General features: G+C 43.1%; 1 protein-coding gene across 1 annotated transcript in view; it reads left to right on the forward strand.

Moving 5' to 3' along the window:
• Window positions 1-14,482, forward strand: part of PGM2L1 (phosphoglucomutase 2 like 1) — a 35,697-nt gene that overhangs the window by 4,179 nt on the left and 17,036 nt on the right. Inside the window, exon 2 of the mRNA XM_081909854.1 lies at window positions 9,279-9,446. Within this exon, the coding sequence (XP_081765980.1) occupies window positions 9,279-9,446 (168 nt within the window). The remainder of the gene's footprint in view (window positions 1-9,278; window positions 9,447-14,482) is intronic.

Below are 14,482 nucleotides of genomic sequence, written 5' to 3' on the forward strand. Positions count from 1 at the left end.
GGCCTTGGTACTTGATGTGTAGCTTGATGCTTGTCTGCAAGACACCCACTCCCAATATTGGAAGAAGGGAATACTGTAACTGTTTCCCCCGTAACATAGTTCCTATTGAGCACAGTGGGACTCAGTTTTGGGTGAACATGCACAGACTTACACAAAACTAATATTTTTGACTTTCACCTTAAAGCGGCTATAACAGAATGATTTGGCTGAATAAGAACTTGTAGTGTTTTGGTCTCTTGGCCTGACTTCCAGTGAAATAAATATTGCTTTCTTTTAAGAGTTAGGAATAAGAAAAACATGTTTTGAAGACTTGACGATGTTAGAACTTTAAAATGAATTGACAACTAAAAGAGAGAAAACAAAATAATATATTAACTAGTAAGACTAAAACTGCAATTATATGCACACTTTTCAGGGAATAAACTCCATTGATTATAGTGGGATGTATTACTTATCTATCAAATTGATTGTATATGATATTTTATGGTGTCATAAGCAAAAAGCATGCATAATAAATGTGCATCGTTGATAAGGCTGTAGGTCTTGGAATTAGACCTGCCATGGATAAATTATTTTACAGGATTACATATCTGACAGTCACCTTCAGAGTCATTCCACTGAAATTGATTTATGTGGGTCTGCTGTGAGAATGACGCAATTGGATACCACATACAATGTATTCATATTATTATTTGGATAACTTGAAGTGACTTTTTACCTCCCTACTAAAGCCCATAGAAGGCCTGGTTCTTAATGGAAACTTGTAAGGAATGAAGTTCATGCATGTATTTATTTTGGCACATCAGTTAACAGGCTGTAGATTGCTTCTACGCAAGCTCTCTGAAGCCTCGCTCAAGTGATCCTGGATTTCATCTTTGGCATGTTGATTTCTGCACCAGGGTCTGATCCAGGTGAGCAAGCCACTAAAATGTAGACGTAATGCAACTGAATTCACTTCACCTTGGGCAGCTGCATTTTGAAGAGCTTAATTGCTGCCACAATTCACTGGGAATGTCAGGGGAATTATGAAGTAGGAATGTATGGCAGGGAACCTTTTTTGCCAGAATTTTGGTAAATTATTGCGTATTGTGAACCACTGCGGGCACAGTTTCTTGTGGAAAGCGGCATATAATTAAACTGAAGCTTAATGTACAGTGTCCATGAAGACAGTAAAACTGCTGCTTTCTTGTAACTTCTTGCTGGCCTAGTATTTTGTCGTATTTAATGAGCCATAGTTAGGAGGAGGTGAATATAATTTACAGTACATCAAATTCTTAGGCTTATAGGTTTATGGATAGTTGGGCAGGGATGTCTGCGTGAACACTCTGTAACGGGGATTAGGCCTATAGGGGACTGGCTATGAATTTAGATAAGGCAAATATAAATCTATATACAGTGGTACCTCGGGTTAAGAACTTAATTCGTTCTGGAGGTCTGTTCTTCACCTGAAACTGTTCTTAACCTGAGGTACCACTTTAGCTAATGGGGCCTCCTGCTGCCACCGTGTGATTTCTGTTCTCATCCTGAAGCAAAGTTCTTAACCCGAGGTACTATTTCTGGGTTAGCGGAGTCTGTAACCTGAAGTGTCTGTAACTTGAAGCGTTTGTAACCTGAGGTAGCACTGTAAAGCTTTTAGGAAACAACAATATGAATCACATCAGGATTGTCTACAGTGTAAGAGCTTAATCCCTTGTTTTTAGCCCTGTTTTACAGCAGGGCTCTCTCTGCTTGGCTCCTATCTCAGGCTTTTGATTCTGCACCCCCTATGGAAACTTTTCAAATTGTGGAAAAACACAGATCTGCCTCATCTTTATCAGCTCTTTCTTCTCAGTGGAACATAGGAAGCAGCCTTATACAGTACACAGTCAGACGGGCCGTCCATCTAGTTCCACGTTGTCTACTCTGATTGACAGTGGCTTTTTAGGGTTTCTGGCAGGCAGGCATCTCTCCCAACCTTACCTGAAGATACCAGGGATTGAACCTGGGACCTTCTGAAGGCAAAACAGAAATGCTCTACTACTGAGCTACTGCCCTTTCTCATGCTTGGAATTTTGCGCAAATGAGATCACTTCTCAGTTTTAAAAATATATAAAAAATGTACTCTTGTGAACTGACCATTTGAGATATGTGCGTAACCGCAGCTTGTTCTCTGGTGTTATAAAGAAGATACCGTATTTTTTGCTCTATAAGACTCACTTTTTCCATCCTAAAAAGTAAGGGGAAATGTGTGTGCGTCTTATGGAGCGAATGCAGGCTGCGCAGCTACCCCAGAAGCCAGAACAGCAAAAGGGATTGTTGCTTTCACTGCACAGTGATCCCTCTTGCTGTTCTGGCTTCTGAGATTCAGAATTTTGTTCTATCTTGTTTTCCTCCTCCAAAAACTAGGTGCGTCTTATAGAGCGAAAAATACGGTACTTAAATGTGTCTCAGATTACACTAAACAACTTTCTTCATTTGGTTTGCATTGTGAATGTCTGATTTCTGTTGAAGATGGTGGTGTGTAGAGCAAAGAGTTATGCTGGAGCTTGGTGAATCAATATTGTGCATGCTCAGGTGCTGTGTGGCTGTGAAAATAACAGCCTAGGGATGTAAGATCTAATCTGGCTTGCTCAGTAAAACTTCCAGCATAGCGTGCAGGGTGCAGAAGGACTGGTTAGAGAATAGGGATGCAATTTTACAGTGTGAAAAACTCTACACCATTTTAACTGGCGGTGCGGGTTTTCCAGAAAAAAAATGTTATGGTAATTTTGCATAGAAACCCTTTCACTGGAAAAGAATTCCGATACTCTTGTTTATTTTACTTGTATTTAGTGAACAGTGCTAAAAACCTTGAACCTGCCAAGCTTTCCTAATAGTGTCTTTGCATTTGGCATCCATTCATGGTTAAAGCTGAACTTATTAATAGAAAATTTTCTGCAGAAAAAATAAGCACTGGAAAACTCCACATCTTGGAAAACCTTCCGCCCACATCACTAAATTTCACGTAGAAATAATTCACATCTTTCAAAGATATACCCATTCAGTTGAATTAGGCTTACTTTCATATCTTTCAGGTCTTTTTAAGATTAACATGTGCTAATTTTATTTTGGGTATTCATGCTGATTTAGAAAGTATGGCTATATATAAATAAAATGTTATGGGCAAGATGATAATGGGAGTGGGATGGGGCTTATTGTTTTTTGAAATTTTTATTAGTATGTATTTTGTGTTCTCATTTTGTATTATAATGTTGTGAACCATCCTGTGATTTTTGGATGAAGGGTGGTATACATATTTAATTCATCATCATCATCATCACCATCACATATATTTTGTTTGGCTGTTTCAGGTCAAAACCTGAATTGCCTTGATCTTAAGTAATCCAACCTGTTGCTGGATGGTGGAAGAGGCCGGAGAGCATATCTGCACCATTTGTCTTGCTCTGAAAAGCATCATCATGACTCCCTAGAAGGGAGGATCAGTCCCAGCCCTTTTATTGATTCTTCAGCCTCCGGTCCTTTTGTCCTTGCATTGGTTCCAGGGCTTACTGACTATAGGAGGTGCTCCAGGTGGGGCAGCCCTTTGAAACATTCCACATATTTCAGCTGGTGCAGAATGCTTCAGCCTGCCTCCTCGTTGTGGGGAGATGGGATCATATTCAGCCACACACAGTGGCAGGCATCTGTTCTGCTTGTAGTTGTTCGCCAGGTTCAGTTGCCACCCTGGGCTCCTTTGGGACGAAGGGCAGGATATAAACTTAGAATGCTATTCAGCTAAGTTTTACTCAGACCCATTGAAATTAATGGGCCTAACTTAGTCGTGTCCATTTAACTGAATCTACTCTGGTTAACTTCTGCCAACCTAGCAGTCACGTCAAAGTGCAAGTAGATAAATAGCTACCGCTCCGGCGGGAAAGTAAACAGCGTTTCCGTGCGCTGCTCTGGTTCGCTAGAAGCAGCTTAGTCCTGCTGGCCACATGACCCGGAAGCTGTATGCCGGCTCCCTCGGCCAATAAAGCAAGATGAGCGCCACAACCCCAGAGTTGGTCACGACTGGACCTAATGGTCAGGGGTCCCTATACCTTTACTCTGATTAAAGCTTTGCTGAATACCTTGCTTAATAAATTGAAAAAAATAGTAGGAGAGGTGGTGTTGGTCTTTAATTTTCTTTGCATTCTGGTGCTCGCCTCCTCCTCTCTTCTTTCCAGAGGAGAGATGACAGTAAATCATCAAGTTGGTTCTTGGAAAAGCAGAAGAAACCTGTTCCTTTGGCTTTCGAAAGCTTGCGCTGGTGCTGTTCCTTTGCATGCCTAGAGGATATTGCATCGTGTGTGCGCCTCTTTTACCGTTTTATATTTATCAGAGTTCAATTGTTGTAGTCTTGTGTCTGACAAATCAGGAGAGGTGAGCTATGAAGGGTTGTATCAAACAACCTTGTTCAATTGACAGGTTTCTGTCATCGGAATGGGGAAGGAAATAATTTTCAGCAATTCCCCTCCTCCCCTTCCTAAAATTGTCTTGGAGGGTTCCGGAATGCAGGGCGGGGGGGGGGGCAGCAGCAATAGGGAGAATTGTTGGAAATTGCTTCCCTCCCTGGAAGACTTAGTGCTGGGCAGAATCGTTGGATGCAACCCAAATCGATAAAATAAAAAGCATGCTTATAATTTGTACCTGGGGAAAAAAGCAAGTAGCTTCTAGTGAGCACTGTGTGTAGTATGTTGTCTTTTTCTTCTCCTAAGCTGGTGGGGTGGGGTGTTTGAAGAGTTTGCTAAGAGTTCCACTTTCTGATATGGTAGCCGTAGGAAGAAAGTGATCACTCTACACATTTTCAAGAGCCTCTCATTACCCAGCCTTCCTTTTCCTTGTCATGACCTATCATTACAGTGGTACCTCGGGTTAAGTACTTAATTCGTTCCGAATGTCTGTTCTTAACCTGAAACTGTTCTTAACCTGAAGCACCACTTTAGCTAATGGAGCCTCCTGCTGCTGCCACGTTGTCGGAGCACGATTTCTGTTCTCATCCTGAAGCAAAGTTCTTAACCTGAGGTAGTATTTCTGGGTTAGCGGAGTCTGTAACCTGAAGCGTATGTAACCCAAGGTACCACTGTACAGAGTTGCAAGTTGAGATGCAAAGAGGGTGGGGCAGGGGAGAATATTTAAAATGCAGCAATAAGACAGCTCTGAATGTAATGGAATATTGTGCTTGAAGAGCAAGCATTTTATATTGCAATAAATAAATAAATAAATAAATAATATATTTATGAAAAGCAATAAATAAATATTTTTAAAATGTGCTTTTTTTGCAGAAAGACAACTTTGTGACATCAGTTGCAAATGGGTTTTGCGCCCACTTAGAATTTTCTGTTTCTTCAACAAAAATTAGTGGACAAATTTTGACTAAGCAAACTTCAAATTGTCCTTGGCTAAACTCTTTACTAACCCTGCCAGTAGATCCAGTCAAGGTTTGAAAAACAGTGCTAGTACAAGGAAGTTATACTAAGTGACTGTTACAGCTCACCTCCCGATGTGCAGCCATGCATGAGTCTAGCCCTTCATCTCCCTGCAAAAGAAAATGCAAAATGGCATTTATCAATAAATGCTTACCTTCCATTGAGTGTTATTTAGAGATCTAAATCTACAGGGTGGGATTCACCTATCAAAGCCCATCAGCAAAAACCCTGTGCAAGGACATAAGCTTGTGTAATGGTGCTGTCCCTGCCCTCCTCCCCCATGTGCCCCCAAAACAGCAGGAGGGGGTTTGGAGAACCCCCAAAACAGTGCTTAGGGGAGTAGAGAGGGGGTCATTCTGTCTGGCAAGCTGCAATGCCTGCACAAACAGAACATTCATCATAACATGAATTCCACTCACAGTTTCTACCTCCTTTTCATTTTATTACTCATTCTATGATATTTAATTTATTTTTCCTATCCTCCTGTTTTACAAATAAAGTTCAGAGCAAAAATTAGACCTGGCGTTGTTTGTAGCAGAGATAGTTGGGGACGCAAGATTCTGCTTTTCCAGGCCACAGTGGTGAAAGGAGCATTAATTCCTAGAAAATAGTAGAGTTCAACCAAGGTTAATTTCCCACAGTCCATGAATCATCCCTCTGCTTTGTTCATTATTTGCAGTCGCTCACATCTTACCCTTTCGGCAAGATTCAATTCCCCACCCCATTCGTGCAGAAAGAAGTATAATAATAGTGGCACTACGTCTCTGCCTAACCAATTCCGAGGCCCTCTAATTGGTGGGGAGAGCAGCTGGCGCTGGGCCTAAGCAACATCCTGGTCCATTTTCAGCAGCTTCTGCCCCTTTTGTCTTGCGGATGGAGTGGAGTGGGATGAAGCTACAGCACTGGAGAACAGCCACCCGCAGCAGATGCTCAAAGCAGGAGCTGCTCAGGAGTGGGCATTCAGGGAGTGTGGTAGCAGGAATGGCTTTGCTGCTGCCCTATGTTCATTGCCATGGAGTCAGCTGCATTTGTTATTGATTGATTTATTCTAAAAATAATAAAATTCCACTCCTTCATGATGCAGCTGTAGAATGGCAGAATGCCTACAACCCTGATCAGAGCCAAGTCATTGGCTTGAAGCCCTGCAAAAGCTGGCCGCCAGGTGCCAGTGGCATAGAACATCTGTCGATAAATGAATGGAAACTGATAGAAATAGTTTTGAATCAGGGGAACTTGGGTTATAAAGCTGGCAGTAGTGGGTGAGGACTAAAGTGAAGTGGGTGAGGACTAAAGCAGTCAGTCCATCTGCTCCATCACCCACCAAACGCTCAAGTGTTCCAGAATATGGGTGTGTAATCTGGATGTTGGTAATAATAATAATAATAATAGTAATAAAAATTATTTATTATTTATACCCCGCCCACTCTGGGCAACTTCCAACAAAACACTAAAATACAATAACCTATTAAACATTCAAAGCTTCCCTAAACAGGGCTGCCTTCAGATGTCTTCTAAAAGTCTGGTAGTTGCTTTTCTCTTTGACATCTGGTGGGAGGGCGTTCCACAAGGCGGGTGCCACTACCGAGAAGGCCCTCTGCCTGGTTCCCTGTAACTTGGCTTCTCGCAGCGAGGGAGCTGCCAGAAAGCCCTCGGCGCTGGACCTCAGTGTCCGGGCAGAACGATGGCGGTGGTGACGCTCCTTGACGTATACTGGACTGAGGCCGTTTAGGGCTTTAAAAAGGTCAGCACCAACACTTTGAACACTTTGATTCTTCGTATAGATTTTTTATTTTTTTGCATTCTATTAAACTCTTTAACTAGTGGGAGGTTGTTATTACAGTGTGTATTTTTGTCTTTATATTGTAAACCGCCTTGATATTTTCAGATGAAGAATAATTAAAAAACAGACACGAAGAACCGTTTGTTGATATTCATTTCCATGGTGCTGCATAGTTGCTTTGGTTTCAACAGGAAATGAAACTTTTTTTAAAGTTTCCCTCTGTGACACTCAGGACTTTCTTCTTTTGAACTGCTTGCAATGCCTAGATCTGGAGACTGAATAACATTAAAACTGCACCATGGGTGTTTTCCTCATTCTGAAATAAATATTATTCCGGCTTCGCAAGCCGATTGGTGCCTTGCAGTTGCTGGACCTAGAAGCTGGCTGACCTCTTTGTGGTAAATGTCACCGTTGCTCACTCACCCTTGAGACTTCAGATTCCATTGCCTTTTTTAAACCCCTGCTGAGGAGTCCTGTTTACCCTGCTCACCGTGGAGAATGGCTTCAGAGACATGCATATTGTTGAGCAACTCTATGTTATCAAAAGTAGTTTGGTTTTATTATGTAGTACAAATTGCACTTAAGATCATTCCGTGCTGTCAGCCAGCCAGCTCCAAGTTCTGGCTGAAGCACGAAAGCAATAACTGGCAAAGGTTGCTGTGATTACATATCCACTTCAGAGAGTCTGGCAGAACAAATCTTTGCATGTGTGCAAGGCTCCCACAAATCACCTTGGAATTTTCCCCTAATCTCAGAACAGGTTTTGTCTTGTTCTTAGCATTTAGTGAATATGACTGGAATGAGTTGCTGCTGCTTCATACGTGTGCCCTGGGGACACCTGAATGGGAAATAGACATTAAGAAGGTGAGGGGACGGGAATCGGTTAAATGAAGAATTATTATTATTATTATTATTATTATTATTATTATATCACACATTTTCTCCAAAGAGCTCAAGTTGGCATACACACTTTCCCCCCTCTTCTTTTTATTTCACAACAACCCTGTAAGGTAGGTTAAGCTGTAGGACAGTAACTGGCTGAAAGTCACCCAATGGCCTTCATTCTCAAGTAGAGATTGAATCCTGGTCTCCCAGGAATGTCTACTCCAGCACTCTAATCACTACTCTACACTGGCTCTTCCTCTAGTTTTTCTTCTTCTCAGGTCAACTTGAATATATTTTTATGGTGCATAACATACCTACACACTATAGCTGACATACTAACCTGTCGCAACACACAGTTTGGAAAGCTCTGAACTAGATCGTCATCCTGCACATAACACAGGCTAGGATGGCAATCTTCTCAGTGGCGTCTGGAGATGCCAGGCATTTGGACCATGTAGTAATTGTTGGGGGCAGGTTGCTACAGATACTATCGCTGCTGCTTATTGTATTTTATTTGATTCTTTGTTTTTAATGATATTTTATTGACAAATGGCTGTTTTGTTGCCTTGTTTTCCATACGCTGGTACCTACTTATGCTACATGTTCTCTGGCTTGAAAATGTTTCTTGGCACAATTTACATAAGTCTATCTGCTTTGTTTGTTTTGAAGGGAGTAGATCCTGCATGCTATGAACTGTATGATCTGTTAATGCCCTTGACCCCTTCTATCCTAGTGTTCGGACTTTGCAGTCAGCCATGAGGTTTATTAAGATGCTATCTACTGACATCAGCTTGGTTTGGGGTACTTGGGCCACATTTACTCACTTCCCTAGAGGGGTAAAGACATAATCAGATGAAGAACAGCCAGGGTTGATTCACCAAACCTCCCTGTACACAGCAGCAGAGATTCTGCACATACACACACACCCCGGGCTCATGTTGGTGTATACAGTAACCATGTCAGGCTGTGTCAAGGCAGCAGGGAACGTGCTCTGTACTTGGCCTGGCTTTGGTGTGCTACTGCAGATTCAGACGTAACAGTTGTGGCTTTTATGTGCTGAAAGGGCTGTGAGACTTACTCCTCAGATATAACCCAAACATACATGATTTCACGCATCATAAATGCCGTCCGGTTCTGAGTTTTGTGTTTGTAAAACATAACCCTATTGTGTGTTTCATTTGCAGAATCCGAAAACGAAAGAGCAAATTGAAAACTTGCTACGAAATGGGAAGAATAAGGAGCTGCGGGACCGTCTATGCCATCGGCTTACCTTTGGAACTGCCGGGCTCCGCTCTGCCATGGGGGCCGGCTTTTGCTACATCAATGATCTTACTGTGATCCAGTCAACACAGGTGAGTTCCAGGCAACATGGTGCAGGCAGGAAATCTATATGCTACGGTCTGTCCCTCTTCTTCTCCGAGTAACTTGCAAGTACAAATATTTGTATTTTACAAACACAAACATTTCACTTTCCAGTCCTGAGCCCTTCTGGTGTGTGGTAGTTGCCCCATAGAGTATGGACGCCGTGGAGTCAATTAGTAGAGGAAATAAAAAATTACTGTTATTTATAAAGTGTCACCTGCGTGCACAAGAGGGCAGATCCCTGCCCCGAGGAGCTTGCAATCTAATACAGCACAACGGAAACAACAGTACGGGGGCTGGAGGCATGTGGAGCCCCATGTACAGCTGTTTCAGTGGCACTATACTAAGGTATAGTTGCTGAATGAGTTACAGTAGGGCAAGGAAATAGCAGGTTATAACGAAACCTTCGTGGTAAAGGTGGGCCTTGAAGGATAGCAAGGAAGAGAGATGGCATCATATTGGTGTTCTGGGAAGGGGTTCTGAGCAAACAGGGTAGCAAGGGAGAAAGGGCAGAGTCTTTGAGGGAGCAGACCTCTGGACAATGGAGGGTGAACAAAAGTTTTGTCCAATTGAGTCTGCACAGAGAATTCAGGGGAACAAAATTGCCTGTCTGTTTAGAGCAGTTAGCTAAGGCCGTCTCTAGCTCTCAACTTAATCTACCTCACAGGGTTATTGTGCAGTTAAAAAAACCAGGTGGAGCAGTCAAATGCCTCCCTGAACTGCCGCCTTACGGTTTTAAAACATTTTTATTCATTACATTTTTAAAAATCTTCAGTGTCTGTGGTTGAATGTGCTTCAGGTTGAGCACTTTTGGGTTGCACTCCGCGGCAACCCGGAAGTAACAGAGCGCGTTACTTCTGGGTTTCGCCGCTCACGCATGCGCAGACGCTCAAAATGACGTCACACGCATGCACAGAAGCAGCGAAAAATGACATGCGCAGACGCACTGTCGCATCTTACGTTCCATTCAGGATGCGAACAGGGCTCCAAATCCCGTTCGCATCCTGAGGTATCACTGTATATTCAGAGGAAACAAAGAGTGGCATCATTGCTGCCTCACTAAGCAGGAACCCAATTGGGCAAAGTTGTGCCCAAGGAGCTGAACTACACATCAGTGTGGCTTCTCTTTTGGGGGTTTATGTTGGCTTTGCTGAAATTTCAGGAGCTCCAAAAGAGCTGTTTCACACAAAAGTCAACTACCTTACTATATAAATTTGAGCTTCCCGTGTGCGTATGGTCGATGTCATTCCCTTTGTGAACATGAGCGGCTGACAAGCTGAAAGCCTTCAACTATAAATGATTACCGAATTAATATGTGCATATGAGGAGTACCAAAGCACTTTTACTGCAGGGCAGGCTTTAAGGAACTAAACGTGCTCATGGGCCTTGCTCAATTGCTGAGGAAGCAAACACAGCTTTGTACTTTCTGACCTCTCTGTTTTGTTCACTTTGAAAGTGTTCATGCTGTGACAGCCTGAAGAGCACGTGCCGGCTTTGTGTTTTGGTCTACTGGAAGCACGAGGAACTTTGGATTGGCTGCTAAGTAATAATAAGCATTCTTGGCAGAAGATTTCAGTTCAGATACCAGGAAGTCTCTGTGAACACTGTTGTGCTAGCTTTGCAGGTTATCTCCCTTACTGGTGGTTATTTTCTTCGGTAATGATTTCTTGTTGCATAAGACAGCATTCTTTGACAAGTGGGTTAAGGCAGGTTTCCCCCTGAACTTCAGGAGTTCTTGAAAATCCTTGTTTGTCTTCTTCAAGTCCTTTGTTTCAGGTTTATATTTGCATTTTGGTGAAGGCTAAGACTGGGAAATCATTTTGGGAGGCTGCCAACTACATTGCTGGTTTTAACTAAACATTTGCATTTTGCATTGACTAGAAAATAAATAAGTACAAGGCTGGTCCAGCTTTGCCATGCCAAATACAGTGGTACCTTGGGTTACATACACTGCAGATTACAGACTCCGCTAACCCAGAAATAGTACCTCGGGTTAAGAACTTTGCTTCAGGATGAGAACAGAAATCGTGCTCTGGTGGCGCGGCAGCAGCAGCAGGAGGCCCCATTAGCTAAAATGGTGCTTCAGGTTAAGAACAGTTTCAGGTTAAGAACGGACCTCCGGAACGAATTACCATATTTTTCGCTGCATAGGATGCACTTTTCCCCCTCCAAAAATTAAGGGGAAATGTGTGTGTGTCCTATGGAGCGAATGCAGGCTCCTTGGCTTCAGCGATAGCAACGCGAAGCCTCCGAAGCGCAGAGGGAGCGCTCCCGCCACGCTCCGGAGGCTACGCGTTGCTTTCGCTGAAGCCTGGAGAGCGAGAGGGGTTGGTGCGCAGGGATAGCCGCCTGAAGCCTTTGGAGCGCAGCGCAAGTTCCTGATGCGCTCCGGAGGCTTCAGGTTCCTTTTGCTGAAGCCAAGAGAGTCTTGCTCTCCCGGCTTCAGCAGAGAGGGAGAGCTGCGCAGCGCCCCTACAGCCAAGCGGGAAGAGAAATTTTTTTTCTTGTTCTCCCCCTCTAAAACAAGGTGCGTCCTATGGTCTGGTGTGTCCTATAGAGCGAAAAATACGGTAAGTACTTAACCCGAGGTACCACTGTACAGGTATACCTTAGATTATTGAATAGAACTATTTGATATATGTTGTTTATTTTAAAGTTATGTTTTTATTATGACTTTTTTGTATTGGATTAGAGTGTTATAAAACCACCTTTTTGTCTATTTTGTTGTTTCTTCAGCTTGTAAACTGACTCACATATAGTAATGTAGTAATGTAGAAAGGCGGTATACGAATGAAAAGTGAAATGAAATGAAATATGTAGATTGGGAAGATTATTCCCCTTAGGACAGACTGGTTAACGGCCTTGGCTGGCTTGCTAATACCATTTGGAACTATTTGCTAATCAAGCGCTTAGTGTGGTGCAGCTGCTCTCCTCTTTTGGCACACATCCGCCTGGGTTGCAACTGGCAGGCTGGCATGGGAATGGGGAGTTGGCCACCTTTGGCACCTTGCAGCTCAGATTCTGGAGCTCCCCGTTCTTACGCTTATGTGGGGAAAAGAGGCAGTATGAAACTATGTCCACCATTCTCCTTGCATGAATTTGCAGACCCCCAAGCCCTTCATGGTGTCCCAGCTAAATCTATATCAAAGTCAGCATGATGGGGGAAAGGCTTTGCAGTGCAGTCATACTGAGCCTCAGATAAGCATGCTAACTAGCTGGTCAGCAATCTCATGACTGAGATTTCTGCTGGCTGTGGCTGAAGTGCCAGGAGCTTAATCAGCATTCAGGTTTTGAGCCTCTCTCTATGTTGGCTTTGTGCTGAGTCAAGAGAAGAGGTGTCCTATGGTACACAATCTGAGCCACAACCATGCTGGATTTGTGGGAAGCTGAAGAAAAAGGGCTTTTCAATATGAGCAGCACAATTATTTCAGCCATTCTGAAAGTGAAATTGGTACTAAAAGTTCTCCCAGACCAAGTAAAATTACAAATTGTGGTATTGCATTTGGAAAGGGTTGCTTGCTTCCCTATGGAACCATCTGCTTAATCAGAGACCTCAAGTGCAGACTGCTACGAAACATGCTAGGGCTGGCATCAGTTGCATTTTGCACTAAGCATAATTTCTGATGCCAAGTCCTAGGGACTCCTTGGAGAGTCCATGGCAGAGGTCTAGTTTGGATGTTCATACCACAGTTGAATAAACCGAGATGAGCATGATCCATTTGCCCATGCATGTCATCCTCATGCAAAAAACCAATGGATTTCTGTATGGTAGTGTTTTTAATGTCACTTTGTACACTGCTTCGAAATACTTTTAAATAAAAAAATGACCGCACCAATTCTCACTGTGCTATAATAAACCAGGAAGTCTTCAGTTAACCAAAGTTTCCTGTTAATGTCTAAACAGGGCCACCATGGTTACCAAGTTTGGGAAAAGACAGGTTCTTAAAACACGGGTTGAAGATGGCTCACCATTCTGGCCTACTCCAAGCCTGGTAACCATATTTTAAATATTTTTCCTGAGTGGGAAAGGGTATGTGAGTATAGGCACAATATTTGTTCATATTAGCTAATTAAACCGAGCTTTGGTGGTTTGAATTGGGCCACAGTGTTCTACAACTGCAGATGCCATGTTTGCTGGAGACTGTATGAATAAGTAATAGCCATTATTATGTGAAGAATAATTTGCTTTACTGTTGAGTAAATACAGTGGTACCCTGGGTTAATAACTTAATTTGTTCTGGAGGTCCGTTCTTAACCTGAAACTGTTCTTAACCTGAGGTACCACTTTAGCTAATGGGGCCTCCCTTCCTTTCTCATCCTGAGGCAAAGTTCTTAACACGAGGTACTATTTCTGGGTTAGTGGAGTCTGTAACCTGAAGCGTCTGTAACACAAGGTACCACTGTACAATTCATTGTGAAGGTTTGCTGACAGGGGTGGGGAACCTCCAGCCTGTGGGCCAGTCTTGACCTGCTGCCAAGGTTGTCCCATAAGGTTATTTTCCCCAAACCACACCCTCCTGACCATCAGTTTACATCACTGGGTGATGTCAGCTGATGTGTGGAGTTCAGTTCTGCTTGGGTGCTGCTTTGCTAGTGAAGCAGGCCCTTCCTCTGTGGGTCGCCTTTAGAGAACCCCCATGGTACCACCCATCTTTCAGTCGCCTGGCATAATTGCGACATCAGATGATTGATAGGTGGGTGGCCTTACCCACCTGAGAGTTGGCTCATGGATTGGGGGAAGCTAAAGATTTGGCTCTCTGGGCCAAAAAGATTCCTCATACTGTACCTGGCTTACTATGTAGGGAACCTTTTCATTGAATAGCACTGGAGACAGTTGGTAAGGGTGAATTAAAGTCAAATTTATGGATTCCCTTTTGTTTCTCTTGCCTTGCTGATGGCAGTAATCAGTGCCAGATTTGAGACTATAGTTGACCAAGGTTCAGATGTTCCACCTGCTCCCCAACTAGGAGGCTTTGGGTAATTAACTTGGTGTAGCCATGTTGCAGGACTGATGTGAAGTTACTAA

Source organism: Podarcis melisellensis (assembly GCF_964234715.1).
Source record: "Podarcis melisellensis genome assembly, chromosome: 4".
Taxonomy (NCBI): domain Eukaryota; kingdom Metazoa; phylum Chordata; class Lepidosauria; order Squamata; family Lacertidae; genus Podarcis; species Podarcis melisellensis.